This window comes from Ptychodera flava, chromosome 4 (assembly GCF_041260155.1).
Source record: "Ptychodera flava strain L36383 chromosome 4, AS_Pfla_20210202, whole genome shotgun sequence".
In the NCBI taxonomy this organism is placed as follows: Eukaryota; Metazoa; Hemichordata; class Enteropneusta; family Ptychoderidae; genus Ptychodera; species Ptychodera flava.
Genome location: NC_091931.1, coordinates 44,600,606 through 44,622,844, shown reverse-complemented (window position 1 = coordinate 44,622,844; position 22,239 = coordinate 44,600,606). Strand labels below are relative to the sequence as shown.

General features: G+C 37.5%; 1 protein-coding gene across 1 annotated transcript in view; it reads right to left on the bottom strand.

Moving 5' to 3' along the window:
- Positions 1–6,721: 6,721 nt before the first annotated feature.
- Positions 6,722–22,239, bottom strand: part of LOC139131913 (muscarinic acetylcholine receptor M1-like) — a 38,365-nt gene continuing 22,847 nt past the window's right edge. The window contains exon 2 of the mRNA XM_070698228.1: positions 6,722–11,262. Coding sequence (XP_070554329.1) covers positions 9,376–10,986 — 1,611 coding nt within the window. The 5' untranslated portion in view covers positions 10,987–11,262 and the 3' untranslated portion in view covers positions 6,722–9,375. The remainder of the gene's footprint in view (positions 11,263–22,239) is intronic.

Genomic DNA, 22,239 nt, shown 5'->3' with positions numbered 1-22,239 from the left:
ATGGTGTTTTCTGTATCAATACAAAGTCATGACGTCAACCCTCATTGAAGTGTTAATAACGCAATACTCTATCATCTCATAAGTTATTTGTCCCTTGTAATTGGATACTATAGTCAAGGTTCATATCAATGGCCAATGCCATGAACATTAGAACAATTATTTCCGTGTTTGCTTTCTCATGGTTCGTATCGAACTGTGTCTCCGATAAATCGCTCATAATTCCTGACCTGTTTATTGACCTTTTCACAGAATTATTAGGGATAACAGAATGATATTCAAGATAGAGGAGAATTCTGTCTTTGACATTTTATCTCAATAATTCTAATATTTTGATGAACAAGTTAAGAGATATAATGAAATTTAAGGAGGCGTAAACGATTGAAAAAATCGATGAAGACAACTACAGACACCGTAATTGCAGTGATAGCTTTGTTATGAAACTACGGTGGTTATAGGGACAGTAGCTGGAACTTTTGATGATATTTTCATAATTTTTGTTGCTGAAAACAAAATGGTTATTCTCATTATTGTCCTCCCTAAGAATGCTGAATTACAAAGTAGTAGTCTCATAGTTTTAAATTAATGTTTACAAAATGAAATCTTATTTTTGATAGACTAATTTTAGTTCGAACGCAATTTAAGTTGTCAAAAATAATACTGGACAATATACACTTAATAACGTTGTGTGACGAGATGCAAGGTGATTTTGGAAATAGGACAAGAAGCTCTTCTAGAAACTGAACAAAAATACGGGAAAACCATCAAAATTTACTGTACAGCTAAGGCTGGCAGCATTTTACACAAACGAGATGGACTGGCTGAGAAAGCTTTTCAAAAGTCAAATAACGAACATATGTGAATGCCCTACGTAATCGATAATTATAGAAAATTTTCTTGACTAAATTGGGTTATGTGAAATGGAATACCTCATATTTAATAGGTCATATCCAACAATTATTTCCAGCCTTACATAATGACAAGGTTGATAAAGCTGCCCCTACACATGGCACAGTGAAAACACGTACCCTTTGTCCATGTATGCCATTATGCCATTCATTTCAAACGTGTTTCATTCAAAACTATGCCATTCCTGTTCACCAATGCAACAACTCATTGACAATTTATTTCCAGTTTTGACAGCTCCTATTTGACGCATAAAACAGCCGACGGGTTCGGTTTGAAAATCCGCTAGTCGGATGAGAGCGAGAGAGAGAGAGAGAGAGAGAGAGAGAGAGAGAGAGAGAGAGAGAGAGAGAGAGAGGAGAGAGAGAGAGAGAGAGAGAGAGAGAGAGAGAGAGAGAGAGAGAGAGAGGAGAGAGAGAGAGAGAGAGAGAGAGAGAGAGAGAGAGAGGGGGGAGAGACAGACAGACAGACAGACAGACAGACAAACAGAGACAGAGACAGACAGACAGACAGACAGACAGACACAGACACAGACACAGACAGACAGACAGACAGACAGACAGACAAACGAACAGACAGACAGACAGACAGACACAGTCAGTCAGTCAGTCAATCAGTCAGTCAGCCAGTTATTCAGTATAGTCCTTCACATGGGTGTGCTGTTCATCAATCATGTTCCGTAGGTGAGCTGGTGATGGTAGGTCTATATATTCGTCTGTATGCGGCAAGTTGGCAGATTACTCGCTTTGTGTCAGCTGAATTTTTCAAATTCTACATTTTCACAAAACATCGATAATCCCCCGTAAAGGCAATATGTGGAAATGGTATTTTGCAACTCAGGATACCTAAAGGAACTCCTTCTAACAATAAATGGAACAATCGTACCACTGACGGTACTTGCTGCACTTTCGTAGAGGGAGTAGCGTGGCTACGAAACTGCAGCAATGACGGTACACTCTGCAGTAGAGTCTGGCAAGCGACAGCGTTGCCATATCACGACGAGGAAAGTCCACCACTACTAACGGGAAAATTTAGTGATAACGTCATGTCGGCAATACCCTAAAATTTAATAGCACATAAATTATACGGCTTTAAGTGGTTCCAGGCTGTTCGTTTTATGACACTGATATTCCAAGGAAAATACACTTCTCTTATTTTTGTTTTATGAACAAACCGAATTTCTTCTTTTGTTTTAGGAATGAGTTTTACTACGTTGAATACGTTTTTTAATTTTTTTATATTAGTTTCATGCAAAACGGAAGCAAGCGACCACAGTAAAGACCAGAAGATATAATTTGCGTTATGATACCATTCTTTCTCCACATGATGTCGTATACATGTGATATTGACTTTGAAACTCACAAAACATGACCGTACGGGAAACCAGCGTCTGGATAACCACCATCTTTCAATGCGTGACTGCGTGACTTAATGTGAGAACAAGCTGAATCGATAACTTCAAGGCTGAAAGTAGGAAGTATATTTAGCGTATCATATCGTCCAACGTAATCTTGTCACAGTAGTGTAGAGATAGAAAGTAGACCCCACTGTCTACATCTCGAGTGACCTATGTTGGCATGTCAAACCCAATACAGTGTCAAGTCTAAATTGCAATATTAATGATTGTATTGCAAACATTGGAGCGATTGACTAGTTCAGGTGTAAATCAAGTAAAACATTGCCAAAGGTGCTGTTATTTTTTCAGTAGTGTTTTTCAGTAGCATTGTAAGTTTGCAAATTTTAATATTTGTTAAAAATCACAGAAGTGGGAATCATGTATAAGTCGATTAAAGTCGGAAAATAGTGAGAAATGAAGCGAACATGCATCGTTTAATTTGGTGGACGAAAACTTTGAATTTTAAGATGACTCGAGCGGAGATTCATCATTATTTTCAGGTCTACAAATTACACGACGGGAGAATTTATTCTCTCTACGTTACTAACTTTTAGTATAAAAATGCTACCACGCGAGATTTAACACTTGAATGTCATAATTCAGGTTGAGTGCGACGATTGCTGCGCCACTCGAAACATTAGTCGATTGTCATGTCACTGTAGAATCGGACCATCGATGAGATCAATTCATCGTGAAATATTACCGTGGAACTAATTCCGACGTAATGGAGACAAATTTCTAATTCCATCATGTTAAATCTCGGAAGTCTAAGTATAGTTTATCTTTTTCGAAAATAGCACAGACGAGATACGCAAGTCATAGTGACGATAACACTCCATTAATATTGCTACTTTGTAGTCGATCACATCACAGGCAAATTTAGCAAAAGTTGAGTAAGCTATAGAGTATCATTATTGCCCATTACTTTCTGCCGTCTGCCTACCATTCCAGTCGACTGCAATACCTGATAGATCAAACATGACGTCATGGTACAATGACATAGCTCTGTACAGTCTGTTTTCGTCCACTGTAGTTTAAACCCAACCAATTCACCGAACCAGTATGTACGCATTATTCCCGACATGCAAAGTAATCCTCAGTTGGATAAGAAGGGATTCCTTAGAGATTCCCAACGGGAATAAACGTGTGTGTCAAGCGTCTGCAGAATTAAACCTTTCCAATCACCATGCATTCTAATTTGATTTCCCGGACACTTAGTGAAAGCAAAATAAAAAGTTAAATCTAATAAGCTCCCAGTAATGTGTTTTAATTAACTTGAGAACAATTCAGCCAATCAATCAAGTTGGTTTATTTACTTCTATTCCATGTGCACAGCCATTGTCTTCTATTGAGATTAGTTGTCTAAATCGTCAATTTGCTGAAAACCTTGAACTTGCGTTTCGGTATAATTTTGCATTTTCTTTTATTCGACCTTCATGCCATTCACGATATTATTTACATAGTACCTTGGTTTAGAGTAGATATGTATGGAGACCACAGCTGGTACTTTTATCAAGCTATTACCAAGTGCAATTCCCGAATTTCAATAAATTGCTTAGCATTTTGTCATTCACCAAGGTCAAGAGGTCAAAAAGTACACTCGGTCCAAGTTTCCGCTGTCGGCCCTGTAATCTCGCCAAAAGGCAATATCGGAATAGTTAATTGAAATTGAACAGACTGAGCGGGAACCGAACGGAGAAATGGTTTATCAGTAAATAACTAGGGTAGAGAAAATGAACCCACACAACTGATTTCTATGAAATTATATCAGTTTCTCTCAATGCTGTCAGTATTATTTCTGTCACAATGTCCTTTGACTCCCATTTGCATTCATGCAGCAACTGTCAACCACTCACCGAACGGTTTATAAGTCAATTTAACACTCAATTCCTTTTCAGCGTTCCTTCCTAGTCAGTCTTGGAATACATTCCTTATATCGTTGAATTGATTCTGTCACTCAAGTATCTAACACAGCATATTTGTACTGCGTGCTGGCTATTCATCGTCAGTGCTGTGCTGACAGTTCATCAAAGCATATATCAGGTATACCTCATTTAATACTGTGTTTTCATAATGGCCATTTCCTGAAAACAAGTCGTGGAAAATTCCTTGCCGAAAAAAAGCGTAATTTAGGATATATAACCGGAGACGGAAGAGCTTTTTGTTTTCATTACCAACATTCAATCTTTTGATAATACTTAATATCACTGATGTGAACGAGCTGCAAAACCTTCCATTGTCACACTGTCAAATTTTGAAATTTAAAAAACCGACAGGCTTAATTTAGAAGTTGTGAACACAAAACGAATTGTATCGTGCCATGTTGCATCGATGACCTACATTTAGCAGAGCTAAGGGACAACCGATAGAATGTTTAAATAAGTTGATTAAATGGAAAACACCGCAATACCTGTTCCAACCCTGTTTGCCATCGGCTTGAATGGTGTCTTTTATCCTTGACATGACCGACAATACTATGTATCTGCTCATCACCTAATATACAGTACAAAGAAGCCAGCTTAATTTTTAATTTTTTGCTAAGAACAGATCGGTAAGGTTTCTTGAAAGTGTGTCAGTGCTACTTTACCGTAGAAATCGATAAGACTATAATATAACTACTGGTCAATATCACGGTGAATGATGGATGGCTATCAGTACGCTTGACAATGACGCTGCCGATCACTGTCAAGGTCAAACACAGTCATGTGTTTTTGAAAACTAAATGCAGTGTGCCCCCGTTGTAGATATCACTGTAGGGAAGTGTCCAGGACAAGTGGCTTTGGTCTGCTCTTTCTTGTCCTGACATAAAGATATCATAGAGAGTCAATGAAGTGAACAGATCGATCTTATCATCAGTAATATCTCTGTTATCGCGTACTCCACTATGTAAGATGTTGCATGATTAGGGTGAGTTTGTAATCTACCATAACAGGTCTGTCAATCTGTCTTTTCATTAACATAAATAACTATTCACAGACAGACAAACTCAGCTAAATTTGCTGAATTTGTGTAAAGGTAGAATCAGAACATGTTCAGTTTGCGAGATGAAATATCCATGACCCTTTTTACTGTGAGAAAGTAACCTGTGTGAATTATTATTGTACAATTTTTCTCATATCATCAAAAGTAGACAAATATGTTTCGGTTTCCCGCGCTCGATTGTCAACTGCAAAGATTACATGTGTACTGATCGTTTGTTGATGTATACGAGAACGCAATGAAATGGAAACACCATGAGCAATCAAAGATGGATTTTAACAAGTCGACCTTACAGGTTAAGGAGAATACCCTGAGGAAATTTTTCCTTCAAATTTGATCTTCAACAAGTCTAAATTAACTTAATGACGTATTTGATCGAAGTTTCCAAGCCTACTCTACCGGGGTAAAGTATGAATGCATTCGATGAACGCCAATATGCGTCCTGCTTTGATAGGATCAAGATGGGTGAAATTTAGACTATGACGTCACATGTCTGTCTGTAATTTGGTACTTTTAAACACGAGCATAACTAGATTTCATGAGCACGGTGATAAAATGTATCAACGTATATTTCCAATTTCGTATCGGATGCTGTAGTTTGTCAATGCTTTCTTGCCAATTTGAAACATCGACAATCGCTGAAATGTTAGAAATTGACTTAATGTCCTTGGTGCGTTTACAAACTAATTATATTGAAGATCAATCAGCCGATTCCGTCACCTCATAGACCCTACATACATTGGATCTAATGCAACATAGGTCCATCACCAACATATCATAATTGTATATTACAATGGCTAATGCTTCACACAAGTCTGCAATTAATAGTATCCTTACGTATAACACCCTATTGGACTTTGATATATATTACATGTGCGGAAAGATTAAACACTCTGACGGCAGATATAACTACATTCAACCAAATACGAACGTAACGCGGCATCGGGTGGACTCGCTTCTTTGTAAGCCGCTATAGCCCTGTCGGTCATTGCTTTGGTATGATGTTCTCCTGTTCATTCGTTTTTGCCGCCAAACTGCTTGACGTGATTTCAAAAGTTGCATGTCACAACAGCGCGATGCGAATACTTTTTTTGTTACAGAAAAGTCAAGCACGGCAAACCTTCAAGTGTGTTTAATGGAATGACGGCCTTAGTACGTCGCGTTCATTTATTCCACGACATTTCCTGAACATAGTTGATTGCGACTCGTAAATGCCGATAAAAACTATTCTCAGTTCATTAGGTGCCATAAGATTTCCAATTTTCAATCTGGAATAATTGATTTCTATAAAATCCTTTCTTGGTGTTTTGACGTCATTTCTTGCGGTATAAAATGTTTAGATTGTCCTTATTGGTCTCTTGAGGGTACGACAAACCTTATCTAGTAAGTTCCTCACTGTTTAATTGACCTACACAAAATAATAAATCAGACAGAACCTACAACCAAGATTTACAAATGTGTATTTAATTCGTTTTGTAACATTATCTTTCCTGTACACAAGCAAGCGGTGATTTAAAATTCAATTGAAATAAAGCTGTCGTGAGATAGGTCACTGACCTTGGACCTTTTGAGATCATCGCCCGCATACGTCAAAGAATCGTAAAGACGGAATTGTAGAGTTGCTGGAAGCGACTTCTATGATGGTAAATGTATTGATTACACACACACAGTGGGGTTTTATCAAGTCTCTAGCATTCCGCCACATAATTCGTGTAGACGCGGAATTACCTAATCTAACGACGTTGTAAAATACAACCAAGATAACTAATGCCTCAAGAAAAGCTGGTAATTGTAGAATCTCCTGACAGTCTTTTCCCTGCAATTCAATTTAAACTTTGAGTATTCGTCACGAATATTTAACGTCCATATTCCCAGCTGTTGAGCATTCTATCCTCGGCGAACTTTGGAACATGCATGACCAACATTCGAATGAAGTGACGCCTGTCGTTTCACACAGAAGGTTGATACACTTACTATTTTAATGCTTTAGTTAAAGTATTAAAGTATAAAATGCCGATTACTAATTTTAAGAAAAGAGTGTGAACGAGAGAGCTGGTAGCGAGGTTCAGCTAGTCATCAACCTTAACATAACAAATTCAGTATTTCAAAGATGGTTTACAACAATGTAAATCAAGTCGCTGTTTTCTGTTTCTCGTCGTAGCACACAACATTTCATCACGCGATTTCTGTAAATCGCTGCGGCAGAAAATGTACACTAGACGTAATTCGATATATATTTTTCTTCGTTATTCATCTCCCTAAAGTATTTTCGAATACAAAATATCCACTTTGCAAGCACATTGTCGAGTATAAAGTACACATGACATCTATTATCGTAAGTAAATTGTTGTCCGAACTAAAATCCAGTTGTCTATAAGGCTGTATTGACAAGTCGAACGTCAGATACTTTGATACGATTTTGAGAGTGGAACAAGAAAGAATATTTCAGAAAAGATTACAAATAAGTGAATTACATTCAATGGAGCTTTAGAAAGCCTTGACCTCAGTTTTAAAAGACAATCGTTAAGAAAAAGAAGATTATTCTGTCATTGCCAAGTCAACTTTGACGTCCATGAGAATACTCATTACAGAAACTCAAAATCTCTCTCAGGTCGAACACAAAGTTCACCAAAGTGAAATAATACATATACATTTGGACTCACAGGAGAATATCTGCCTTGTAGAATTACCCTTAATGTACAAAGATATGTCGCGGTTTAAATATGAACTACGGGCCAAGACTGTGTCATGCATGAAGTACAGTTCCACGAAGCAATGTAAAAGCATATGCCTATAAGTAGCAACCACTGATGTATGCATCAGAGAGGCCAAATATCGAGACAACGTCATTAACTCATGGTGGACAACTCTTAATGGCTTCCGTGTAATTTTGCAAGCAAGCCGAGACGGAATTTTACACTACTCTGTAGAGGAATTTGAAAAACGGAGTCGCTTTGAGTTACATCGATAGCCAGACAATGTGATCCAGTGGCTGCTGATTAATATGTATTGATTGCAATGTAAAATACGAACTCGAGTTATGATAACAACCTTTAATATGCAATATTTTACGCAAGCGAACTGGATGGCAAAATCAGTATTGGAAACAAACTAGCCATCAAGGTATCATAAATCTTACTTTCCAAGTGTACATGAAATATTGGAAAATAATGAGTGGTATTCAGAGGCGATGAAATCCCATTACTTGCAGATAGCTAGTAATGGATGTGTGTACTCGACACATGCAGTCTTAATGATCTTTCAAAATTGTAAATTATTGTATCGGATAGTCATCATGATACACATGTACACGCTGCTGCAATCAAGTCTATAAATAATTGATGCGTTGGTCCATTACAGGAACACACTTCTTGCAGTCGGTACTTAATAAATTGCATGTAAACCGCTGACATAATTTTGAATCTGTATTAAACGTAAACGCCTGGCTATGAGGCTCAATGTTTCATCTTGTAAATAAATGTATAGAAACCTATGTTTCCACGAAAGTGTATTACAAAAACTAAACATTAGCTTTCAAGAGCGACACCCTTTGCCCTAGTATAGTTACTTTGATGATTAAAAAACTTTTTTCCAAGAATCGAGACATGCATGTGAATCGTGACATGCATGTGTATATATTTATTTCCCTTGGGCGACTTAAATCCGGATGGCCGCACAGAGATAAACGTGTAACTTTCCACGTTGAGTAGTGCAGATTTTCTAACTTTCCCATCCACTTAAATTGCAATCGCAGACGTTTGATCAAGCTGCTACTTGTACAGAGTGCCACAGTATCAACCATTTAACATCGTTGAATGACGTATCTGGCTTAGTGAAAGAACACCCATCAGTACAAGAAAACGTCAAAGCGCTGCGGCGGAAAATACCAATGAAATTTAATGTCGCTGTTTATCGGCCGTTACAGGTACACAGTAATTGATCATATAATGTAAGTCGTGGTAAAAGTACAAAGTTTTCTCAGGAAGAATATCCGAACGCAAATGTTATGTCACAGTCAACATCCGTTATCAAAGGGCTGAAGACACGATAGTATATTTATAAAAAAGACCGCAAATTAGATTAAATTACCGAAATGCTCAGAAAGCGGTATCGACAAAGGCTCGCTGATAAACTGGTAGGCTTTCCTGTGAAATGACCGACAGGGCTCTACTTCTGACATTCATGGTGGTACTCAAATTAGGAGTCCATTTTGGAACATGTCGCCGGCAGGTCAAGAGTCTCTTAAAAGCTGTCCTGAATTGTTGATTGGAGAAAGCATAGCAGAAAGGGTTGCATGCGCTGTTAATGTAGCACAGCCAGTAACTCACAGCATACAACCTCGGATTGATACAGGGCTGACAAAATCCAAGAACGATGACGAAGACACTGTATGGTGTCCAACAGACCACAAACGATCCAAGAATAGCACTAAGTGTCGTCAAAGCCTTTCGTTCTCGAATGCTATTATTTCGCCTAGCCTCGGCGTCTTCCAAAGTTTGAGAATTCAAAAGAGAGAAGCTTTTTCGCTTGGGAGATTTCGGAACATTCTGGATTTCTTCCAAGAACACTTTATCTTCCCGAAAAGTGACCGATATTTTCCGACGTTCTGTCGACGCAACGCTAGAATTATCTGATTGATTCTTATCGGTTTTATCCGAATCTTTGTGACATTCAGTGGAAGTCTCAAAATCAGGGATGCTTTTACGCACTTCCAAACTGGTTTGGCTCGTCTGGTTTTCCACATCACCAGACAAGCATGGTTTACATTCGTCTGCATCAGCATCTTCCTCGGGAAATCTTTCTCTCTCTGCCCTGGATGAGGTTTCTGAAACTTCCCGAATCTCATCAAGGCTTGGTTTTCGCAGGTGATAATTCGATACTTTCAATAATCCTCCATTACTAACGGAGCAGGCAGAACTACGACGTGCTCGCGGGCTGGAATTAGGACTGTTGCCATTGGAGACAGCAGAATATCGCCTTGACACAAACTGCTTGCTGTAGTGCCGCCTTATTTCTATATTGCCTTCCTTTGCAGTTTGCAAATTCACCAGATTTCTCGTCATCATGTAAATTTTTGTGTACACGGTCAAGGTTACGAACATTGGGAGCCAGTAAGCAACGACGATCGAACCTGTAGTGTAATAGGGGTCCTTCAAAAATTGCACTTCACATACTCCATCCGGGATAGTTCGTTTGCCTTCAAAGTATTGCCATCCCATAATTGGAATAAAGAACAGACAAAGCGAAAACAGCCAAGTCAGTATGATGATTATGACAGAATGTCGTTTGGTCATCTTATTGCGGTAAACCATTGGCTGAGAAAGAGATTGGTACCGATCAATACTTATCGTCAATATTCCTAAGATGGACGCGGCGCAACAGACGTAATCCAAGGAGAGCCAGAAGTCACATATGTCAGCTCCTAAAGGCCAATAGCCTAGTATTAAATACATAGTATACAACGGCATGGAAAATATACCGACCATTAGGTCAGCTGTTGACATACTGACTAAAAAGCAATTGCTGGCAGTTCGTATACGTTTGTCGGTTAGAAAAGCAAGAATTACCATAAGGTTACCCGCGATGGTAATAAAGCTCACCACACCGGCAGATATGGATGCCAGGAGCACATTGGACAAATTCCACACTTCATCCAAAGTCAGGTTGCCGTGGAAATGTCTTTCATATTCCAGCGTGCTATTGTTCATGGTTGAGCCTGCAATTGTTTCGATGTCACGGAATAAATTGTCATTCTCGTGGAACGCTCTCCTGGCCGATCCAGTAAACGATTGAAAATGAGAGAACACGAAGTGATAAGCTTTCAGCGAGTTTGACCGAAACGAGATCTTGTCAGCTTTAAATCCTTATATAGCGTTAGTAATGTGGTTGAAGGGCGGCAATTTGACAACTCCTGGAATTAGTCTCAGTATCAAGTCCTCCTTTAATATACGTATCACGTCGTGGGATCGTTACCGCTGATCAGTCTGCAAGGGAAGATGCAAGACACTTCATTAAGTTAGTCTGTACGATTGCATGATAACGTTGCAAATAATTACACATTTGGTATGCGTGTATACTGTGTGTCGGGGTGTGTATCAGGGTGTGTGTCTATGCGAGTGGTATGTCCATTATATACAGCATACGTCATCATGTCAGGGGAGCACCGTGTCTGATTCATCTATCACTGTATCTATCACAAAGTGAGTGACCTGTGCCATGGATGCTATCAACTTGGGTAAACAGAAAAATTCTGTGTTGAAACCAAGCAGATTTAAACCATTAAACTGACATTCAGCTGTCTGCCAGGGTTGTATGGCTGTCAGCACCCAAACACGTGATCCTAGCCTTTGAACTCTATCACCGCCACTTAAATATCCACTTGGTTTTCTTGTCGCGTATTTGCAGAATATCTACTGTGGAGAAAGAGGAACCACTTTCAGAATGTCTCGGAGTTAACTGCGCATGTCGTGATACTGAACAGTAACAATAAGATGAATTGTGAACTCTCTGTCAGTGAAATCGATACGTGATCTAAGACCACTAAATAGCTCGATTATCTTAATAGTCCAAATATATGAACATTGAAAACGAACGGAATCGGCACCAATGGTTTTTTTAACTTTATGTAGATTATTCAGCTGGCCAAGTTTTGCCGAAAGTCATCACACTTTGTCTGATATTTTTGTCCGAAACGAATCATCTGCATTTGTTGTCAAACAGCATTTGAAGTAGATTATGAGTACCTCAGTACACTGTTCAGTCAACTGCTGCCTTGTTGTGAGCGGTGACCTGCAGCAGTGTCCAAGACCCTCAGAGTTACCAGTTTACGTTACTTTCAGACATTGAGATATCATCTGGGCAGAGTCTCCTTAGACCGAACTGTTTTACTTCAGTACGCTAATTGTATACACAAATGGACATAAGTTGACACTGTATCATTCATTGTAATCACATTACACACTCTACAACTCATGTAAGCAGTCTTCTATCCGTCAAACGTGTTGACGTCTGTGAACATTTTCCGAGAAAAAAAACTACACTAAACATAGAGATCATTTCAACATTTTATTCTGTCCGCTGCCAACATCTTGCATACTAAAGAATGCACTTGAACCTGACCTCCAGTAGGATGCAAAATTTTCTGCCCGTTTCGAGATTCGCTTGCACGCTAGACTTGTTATGTGTAACCTGTTTATTCGTATATTTAACTTTCAATTTTTTATTTACTGAACGATGCCGTTTCCTTGGTAACACTGGCTTTCAAAGACTGGCTTACAGTGATTAACTTGATCGATAATGAATACAACTCTCCGAAATCAATTACTCTCACGAGATAAAACTTGAGGTTGACATTCATGCATGTGTTGCGACTACAGGCTAGAGTTTGATTTTGTATATTTGAATCTATCCTATGGTAGCGTAATCATGTGCCTTTACTTCTTAAAAACTAAACTGTAAGTTTAAACAAATATTTAGAGCGTTTCAAAGATCTCGCTTCGTTAAAAACAGTTTATCTTAACAGTATAATGAAAATTTCACCTGTATTTATGTAGTTATGTATCAGTGTTTGCATGTGTTTTCTTTCTACAGTGGTTCACACAGACGTTTTGTTTATTACAACCTTAGATATCAGAACAAAATATATTCGTTTTTACAAGCATTTTAAGCAAGCTATTTCTTGCGTCGCTTAAAGGTATGCAGCTGTTATTTTGACAAGACCATTTCAGTTTCATCAAATTCACGTCTGGCTTTTGAGTCGGACGCCAGACATTTGTACTACGATTCTCTGTTTTCGGACTGTTCATAAGATGGTCTGAAGTTGGTCGTTTGCCAAACACTATGTTGCCTATGAGATTTGTTGTGTCTCAGGATACATCGACTATTATTCTTTTATCAGTCATTCATTTACTCGAGAAGATTTAAATCCGTCATATTCTTAACCTAAAACATTGCGATGCTCCAAGCCATTTGATCCAGTTAACCATAACACTCTGCTCAGTAAATTGCAACACTACAATTTTCACCCATCTGCAATTCAATGATTCAGTAGCTACCTAATAGGCCGTACCCAGTGTGTTAAAATTAGTAACATTTCATCCAATTTATTCAAGTCAAAATGGGTGTACCTCAAGACAGTGTTTTGGACCGATTTTATTCTCACTTTATATAAACGATCTCCCCACATGGCTTCAATCCACAACACCAATTTATGGTTTTGCTGATAACATAAACATCCTCAAAGCGTCCACCATTTCTGATATTGACATCCTTCACGATGATCTGGAACATAAATTCACCATTTAACTACTTGGTTCCATTCAAATTCTCTCAAACCTAACATTTCGAAATATAATACATGCTCTATGGTACTTGGCAACAACTCAAGAAACTACCAAATCACATAAATTTTTTTTTCCGATCAAAGTACTTCAATCAAAGCATCTCCTGCTACCAGTTTAGGTTTAAGACTTGACCAAGAACTCAGCTGAACCAACCATGTTGCCAACCTCCGCCTCAGATGTCTGACGAAATTGGCCCATGTCGGACGGTGTATTCAAGAAAAAGTTCACAAGAAAGTTATCTCAGCTACAGTTTTCTCCCTTTTAGACTACTGTGATACTGTCTTTTCCAACTGTAATATTACTCTCAAAAGCAATCTACAACGCATAATTAATTTTGCAGTTCGCATTTAGTGAGGACTCAAAAAGTCAGACCATGTTACATCTTACAGAAATTCACTCAACTGGCCAACTATCCAGGAAAGGCACGACCAACACTTTAAACAATCTAATTCACAGATGTATCAACAACAAAGTTCCTGTCTACTTGTCTGGACATGCTCACCCAAAAATTCATCACCTCACCAATATGACACCAGAAGTAAATATCATGTCTCTAAAGCCCACAGTCGCTCATTCAAATATTGTTCATCCACCATTGCCAATACTTAGTCTATTTAAACTATTTTACTGTGCCTGTTTATTCTTTTCTGAACCATTTCTTGATCCATATCCATGTCGACTTCCTGCGTGTTTTTATTGAATATTTGGTGCTTGCCCACTTTTCATGCTTTTCCTTTTTGATGTTTAGTTTTATATTTATTTAACTACTGGTCTTTTATTGAGTTATTTACTTATTTTTATTCTCTATTTGCATGTATTTTATTCAATGCATGAAAATCCATTTATGGATGCATTGACTTTGAATAATAAAGTTACAAAGTTAAATTTGCGTAAAAAATAAGCCTCAAAGTCGATTTGTGGCAACAGAGTCACGTGTTACCCAGTGGACTCTTTTGACTCTGCCGATTATCAACTGGGTCAAATTCTAATTCAGCTCCGCCCTGCCTTTTTATGAAAAATCGTGAGACGCGAAGTTCATTGATCCGTTTAAATGGTAGACTTCAAATTTCTTCATCATATTCTGTACACAAACTACGATCTATCTAGAAGAGGCATGGACCAATCACCGCTCTGTTCATTCTGCTAAAACAGCAACGAGTCACTAGATCATCTTCTCTACACCTGTAAATTCACTGAGACCTTCTGGAACGAGTTTCACACATTTTTCGAGGAATCTCTCAGTTTGTTCACGAGATATAACTTAAATGAAGTGCTCTTTGGTGTTGACGGTTACTCTGACATTTATAATCACCTGCTACTGTTAGCCAAAAGACACATCTATGCCATGAAAATGAAACAGAGTAAACCACACTTTGCAGCTTTTATGTTGCAAGTGAAATTCAACTACCATCTAGAGTACGAAATAGCTCTGGAAAAAGACAAATTAGAGAGACATTGCAGCAAATGGATTTCAATTTTACACAAAATTGTAGATAACTAAGCACTGTACTTCATTTTAATTTAAGTTCCTGTTACTAAAGAAAATGTTACCAATAAAACAACTTAAATACAAAAAAGTTCATTGATCCGTTTGTATGTTCCGTAAGCACGCAGCCACTGTCCAATGATAACTTGTGTGTGTGGCACCATTACCTTGACTTGCCATCATGCTAAGCTAGGGCGACTAAAATGCGTTAGCATAATAATGAAAGTACCCTAAATTACAGAATCTTTATGCAAAATATAAGCTTTTGCATCTCTTTCCTGTATGTTAGCGGTTCAACGTCCATCTCAGAATATTACAGCGTCTGTGACATAGACGTGTCCTATACGAATACGTCACTAGCTGTCAAAGGATGTGACGTGTCCATGGTCCTAAAACACTACTTTTGATATGTTTGTTTTTCTTCTTCTAATAATAATTATCGAAGTTTTAGGACTGGGTTCTTAAATCCATATTTTCTAGAACGAATCCATAGGAGGGAGAGAATAATTGACAGGATAGCATTCAGATAATGACACAGCATAAGGTCTGGTTTGTTATTTTTCTCTGGAATGTCAAAACATTGAGCAGTTTATGTTTTTAATTGGAAAGCCGGCTGCCGCACAAAGGAAGCAATTGAAAACTATACCCTCTATAAAATACGAATCTGCATATTATTATTTTCCCCGAACAGCTTTAAATACCTGCTGCAAGACAATCAATAGAGAGTAGGTTTTCCTTGTCTGATCGTCATTCTCAATAGAACCATATTATTTTATAAGGATGTTGTGATTCAAAATAAATTGAGCTCTGATAGCTTTGTTCAAGCTGACTTCAACTGGATTAGAGACAGCTTTCGGATTGAAAAGCACAGATAAAATGTTTGGACTCAAAATTTTAGCATTCAAATTCCACATGCGACCTTGCAAATCTTCAAAATATGTTCGATGAATATTTGTCTTAACCTTTTATGTCACCCAATTGCACCAGCCAGTAGCAATAATTCGCAGTGCGCTCTTCCACCGTAAAAGCAGGTGTCTATGATAGCAGACAGTCTCCTAGCAACAACCCCGCTTCGCATGGTTTAACATTTTGCGTGTAAACCTCTATAGTTTTGACAGTAAACGATATAACCTATCGTCTTACACGCAGAAACATTAAGTAAAAGTTATCTATATTACGTTTTTTATGGTATATGTATTGGGTAACAAATAAGCTAGATTGATATTGATTGGTTCTATGCTGACAGACAATACTCTAATACTGCTATTCTGTATTTTTGATCATGATTAATTGCCATGTCGGTACAAAGTCACAAATTATATCATTATGTTATCAAATGAATCTGTCAACAGTGCATTGCACAATATACACAGGCTGTGTTGATGAGCTAAATGCTATATACGTTTCAAAGTGCTCTGGGGCGATATAAAATACGCTGCTGCTAATAAACAGAGTAAAAATCACCAAATACACGATCAAAATATGAGCTCCTATCTCATCAAAACGTGCATATGTCAACATTTTGTCAGATATTTACTTTCGTAAACATCTAAAATTAACCCATTTAGTTTTCAGGGATTCATCGCTTCTAGCGGATCGAGCTGTTCGGTCTTTTAGCCGCCATTCTGACCGGCCGATGTGGTATTAAATTTACTGGATGTTAAAGACTCTTGGGAGATATAGATACCGCCATTCCACATTGCCATAACATCTTCCAATTTTTCCATGCAACTAATAGATATTTACAGCCGTATTTGTTGTACTACTTATTTGATAATAAATGAAACAGCACAAATTTGGTTTGTTAGCATTTTAAATGTACATAAGGAGATAATACATTCTTGTACTGTGTATACAAGGTTGCATGTGTCTGGAACGTGACCGTATCTTGAATTATACAGTTTGGACCACAGTATCACTGTTATAAATACGTGTACATCATTTATTAGTTGTTGCCAACATGTCAGACGTACATATTAGCAGGGAAGAAAGACCGATCACGTGACCAAATATCGCAGAATGTCGACGCTATAATCACATTCTGATTCTGCAGACAAAGACTAGTCACAGTACGACGACATGCACATTCTGATTTTGCAGATCGTGACTGCTGCTTTTTAAAATGATTCTTTTGCAAAGTTACTGAGATATCTTTGATTTTTGCTATTTCCATACACCGGAACGTATACCTTTCACTTTACATCTAAAATAATAATTGAGATATTTCATCGCTTGTTGCCTACAATATTGCTATGGTGATTTTTCTTTTCTTAGAAATGGGAGACCTGGAGATCAAAACGAACGACACGCAGTGTATTGATCTGTGTGATTGAGCACGTTCACTGACTTGTCGTATGGAATTTAACGCATAACTCGTTGATCTAATTGGTGTGTATAAGAGTAAATTGCACCATGAGAAGCTACCGCAATTGGAAACCGGAGCATTAAGTGCACACTCGAATGTATACTGTTGAATGCAGATATATAGAGGAAAGGAACTTTGAATAGACTTTTACCAGTCTAGCGGGAATGGTGGAGTCTTCAAAGCACCATGACGAGATTTCAATAAGATCTTTATCTGACAAAAACTGTGAAAGAGAAAATGCTCATATTGCAATTGCAGATATGAAGTGTGTTAGATAAATTAATCATGTAGCGTTTAAAATTCATGCAAGAAACTGCTGAATTGCTATCGTCTGAATGAGATTACTCGATGCAATGGCATTGCACTTATTAACACAATGTACTAAAGTAAAGCCCAGAAACTAATTTACACTTTGGTCTCCTAAGGGTTCGTTAGAATGAACTGGTGAGACCACCCGCTACCAAAGGAGAGTCATGTTTTCAATATCAAAGGAAAGGGGAAATCAATTTTGACGAATGATTAATGAACAGTGAGGAATTTTCTTTTATTTATCCATGGTCGTTTTTATTGGTGTCTTCGTGTTATTTATCAAACGTTGACAATCTATTAAGGTTCACTTCTGGACGAACGGACGCAGTGCACGCGTGAAATCAACCCTACAACAGACGTTTTAATTCATTCTTCATTCCTGCAGAAAATTTCCAGACAAACATAAATACATTGCACATCTAAGTTTACTTTCAAAATTTATGTAATTTACGTAAGAAAAGTAGTTCACTGTGTACACACGACTTTCAAATTATCCTATGAAATCGAAAGAGACTTGTAAATTTCAGTGAAATCACTGAAATTTCGCGAACAACACACACTGTAATATATAACAGATTCGCTTAACGTTAACCACCAATCAAACAAGAATTTTGTTTCTGATCACGTGTCATATTTGTAGAGTACAAGTTATTTAAATCCAAATGCGGCGGTAACATGGTTTTTGCAATTTCTCTGTGGGCTGTTGTGGTATCAACCTGTCGGGGGTTATTATTTGAACTGATAATGGAATCTGATGTACAATATGTCAACACACTCGATGTCAAAAACAAATAAAGATATAAGTACAGGTAGACATAGACGTGCCATCAGGTAAATGGAACGCACATAAAGGGTATCAACAAGTATAATTGATATGGCAGACAAGTGTCAGGTAACTATGGCAAGAAAGGCATAGGGCTATACAATAAGGTTCATTCCACATTTGCTGATATGTCAGCTAGTACGAGTCAAAACATTCGTGTTGACGTAAGATCTGAAACCTGCCAGACGTAATCACATTAGGCGCTGTAAATAACATTCTTTGTTTGCCGTCCGCTTGCCGGTAGGTTTTCAGAGAAAATTGAGATAACACTATTACAAATAAAAACAATATTTTTTCCAAAACAAATCAAACAAAATTGAGTTTATGTTAATACACTAGTGTTTTTTGTCTGTGTTTGTTTTTTTCCCTGGCTGGCTGGTAGGTTTTCAAAAATTCAAGGACGGCAAACAAAGAATTTTCTTTAAATGGCCTTACTTACAAACACTTTCTGACATATACAGTATCGAAAATACTTGACGACGAAAAGACAGACAGATGGAAAGCGTATGTATAGCATGAGCAGCATTGTGTCTTTGTCGCTTTGTACATATATGACAGAGCTATTTAGTTACCCTTTATGGCATGACGACTAGCTGAAAATACCGGCCTTATGGAGTTTTGCGATCTGCGCTGACGTAATCGATTTGTTCGATCATTTCATCTACCAGACGGGTATTCCACCGACAAAGGCGGGTGATATATATCGATGACATCATACCTTACGTAATGTTAATGAGCTTACCATTGTACAACAAAAATCCTCTCAGTTATAAAAATGCAGCAAAACTGATTTATAACCCTATTCCCAGATGCCTTACAAAACGCTGTTGGCCAGTTTTTGGCACAAGCGACTACTTTATAAAATTGCTTTTTTATCGGTTACCAAAGGGAATTCACAGAATTGTGCATGTACCTTTATATGAGATAAACGTGATGCTTGTCAACGTTTAGACGCCGATGAATTTAAGAAATTGTTATTGATATTGCTTTATCAATCTAACTATGTTATTGCTTTATCAATCTTACTTCATAGAGTCTGGTATTATGTGGTACATTCTCTTCGACGTGGAAAAATTATGAAATACAGACTGCATATAGGGACCGGATAAATGCCAATTTGATAACATCAAAATATTATTGTACTTGTTTCGGTACGCATTTTATCTCATTAAAAATTTTACCTGCTTGCAATTTAAATTGAACATATATATAATAGGTATAAATTTGAGTTTACCTATGATATGATGTGCGTTGTGTACCTAATGTATACTTTTCTATACCTAATGTATACTAATGTATCTTTCTTTATTATCGGGAGTTTATGTTCATGCAAAATTTTGATGGTGGACAATTTAGAACCACAGATTCATCAAATCCATCTACATGTACATGGACAACAGTAAAAGAGTAGCATTTGAACACTTAAGTCTAATGTAACAAAGTAAATAAATTGAAAAGTGAATAAAAACGTACATAAAATATAGTTTGAACCTTTCACTTCTTTCCTTCACAAATTGCTCCTCTAGATCATTGCTTTTACGTCAGATACAATAGAAGCAAGTAACTAACAGTCAAACGATGAAGTAAAGTATTAGTATTTAGATGATGGAATAAAATTGAAGAAGGCGCAAATATTTTGACAAGACGCTGCCGCCACGGCGTTTGTATGCAGAGCATCGCCTTGAACCTTTCAATCAAGGATCCGCCATATTGTGCATGTGGCTTATGCAAATTGGAAAGATAACGCTATCGCCATGTACAAGGAGATCCAGGGTACAGTAAATTTATTTCCTCGAATTAGATGCATCGCACGAACGAACTCGAGTACGACTACACTTTTATGTATTCATTAGAAGTTGTACTAAAACCTCATTGTATCGAAAACATCTGCAGAGAGTGATCGCGGAAGTACGCAAGTAAAAACTTAAAACGACTTCGGCCTTTGCCAGGCTGTCAAGCAGACGTCTCATAGAATGGTAAAAACTGGCAAATGTTTAGAAACAATCAATTATTTTAATGCATGTAAGCTACAGAATACGTAACATCTTAGAGAAGTTCCATTATCTCTGAGGACATTTCATTATTTGTGACAGCAATTTTAAAAGAGAGTTCTTAACCTTGTATTTTATTTGAACTTTAAGTGCCCCTCCATGTCAAGCAACCTTACACATTTTTAAACATAACGCTCTAAAAATAATCCCTCCATAGAACCATTTATAGTATTATTGAATAGTTTTCCGGTTTGAAATTATTTCTAAAATATAGATTGTTGTGACGTCACGACTACCATGATTAGGTGCCTGTTTTGACGTGACCTGTCCATGATTACATAGTTTTTGTAAATCCTAATTTTTCGAAATCCAATATAGTCAACACCCACTGACATAAGTTGTCCAAGCTTCAATATTCGATGTCATTGGGTATAGGAGCTGGTTTTAGTAAAATCTAGGTAAACAGGCCGATGTTCTGAATTTGAATAAGAATATTGTTCATATCTCGAAACACGGTAAATTTATCCAAACAGCCGTTCTTAGAAGTATCGATAGGAATGAGGGGTTAACTTTGAGCTCAAGACTATCGAGAAACTATACGACATTCGTTTCTCATGAATGCTATTCTGTTTCAACAGACATCTGACATCACTTCAGTTTGGTTTTTCTCCGACCTGCTCTCAGAGTACTTTTTATCGAATTCGTTTCAGTTCATCATTGTCTGTGTTAATAATGCACGCTTTGCAGCTCTCTATCGCCACATTGTGAGGACGTATTGAACATGTACTCTAGTTTTGAAGAAACGGGGACTTTTTTCGGCTTAGAAGGGGTAAAATTAAAGCTACTGTTGTAAAGTGGTCGTCTCAATTCAACCTGTTTTGCGGGAATCATAATAGAATGACCAAATACAGTACATACGCTTAGATTGTGTCCATTGCAATCACAGACAAAGAGAAACATTGTGTCTCTTTGTCTGTGATATCATTGACAATCGAATTTTGAATGTTACTATCTTAATCTGTGACTTACAGGTTTATGCAGATTTGTTCTGCGTGGGTTGGACGGGTTGTGTTCTCCTCTAACGAAACGTGTGGCATTACTCAGTTCGATGAGCGAGGAGTTGATAATCTTGCTGTGACTTCGACTCTGCCGTATCTTGTATGTACGCTGCATTTGACGATTGTGTATCATTAGTATTTTAATTTTTAATATAAAACAAAATGGCTCTAATCAGGAATGCTAAAATGATAAGAATGCTGATTTGATACACAATTCTACCTCAACGATCGAATAAGGTTGTAAAATGTATATCTAAGGGTTTCCTAAATATCTATTCGGAAATTCTTTTAACGGTAGCTATAACTCTTTCTTCTGGAATGTGTTCAGTCATCCCAAGTCAAACAGATCACGATTTTCTAAAGGCATATCTGAACTCGCAAGATTTAAATACAACTTAACGAAGAGCAAATACCAGTTGAATGTTTGTCATTTTTTATATAATAAATAACAACTACTTTACCGTGAGTGATAGATAAACTCTCTGCTACAAATAAGACACTTCACTTTCAATCCACTACCGCATATCTTTTACGACCTTCTAGAAATGTTCTCATTATCAAAAAGCAATTATAGTGGTAAGTTAATC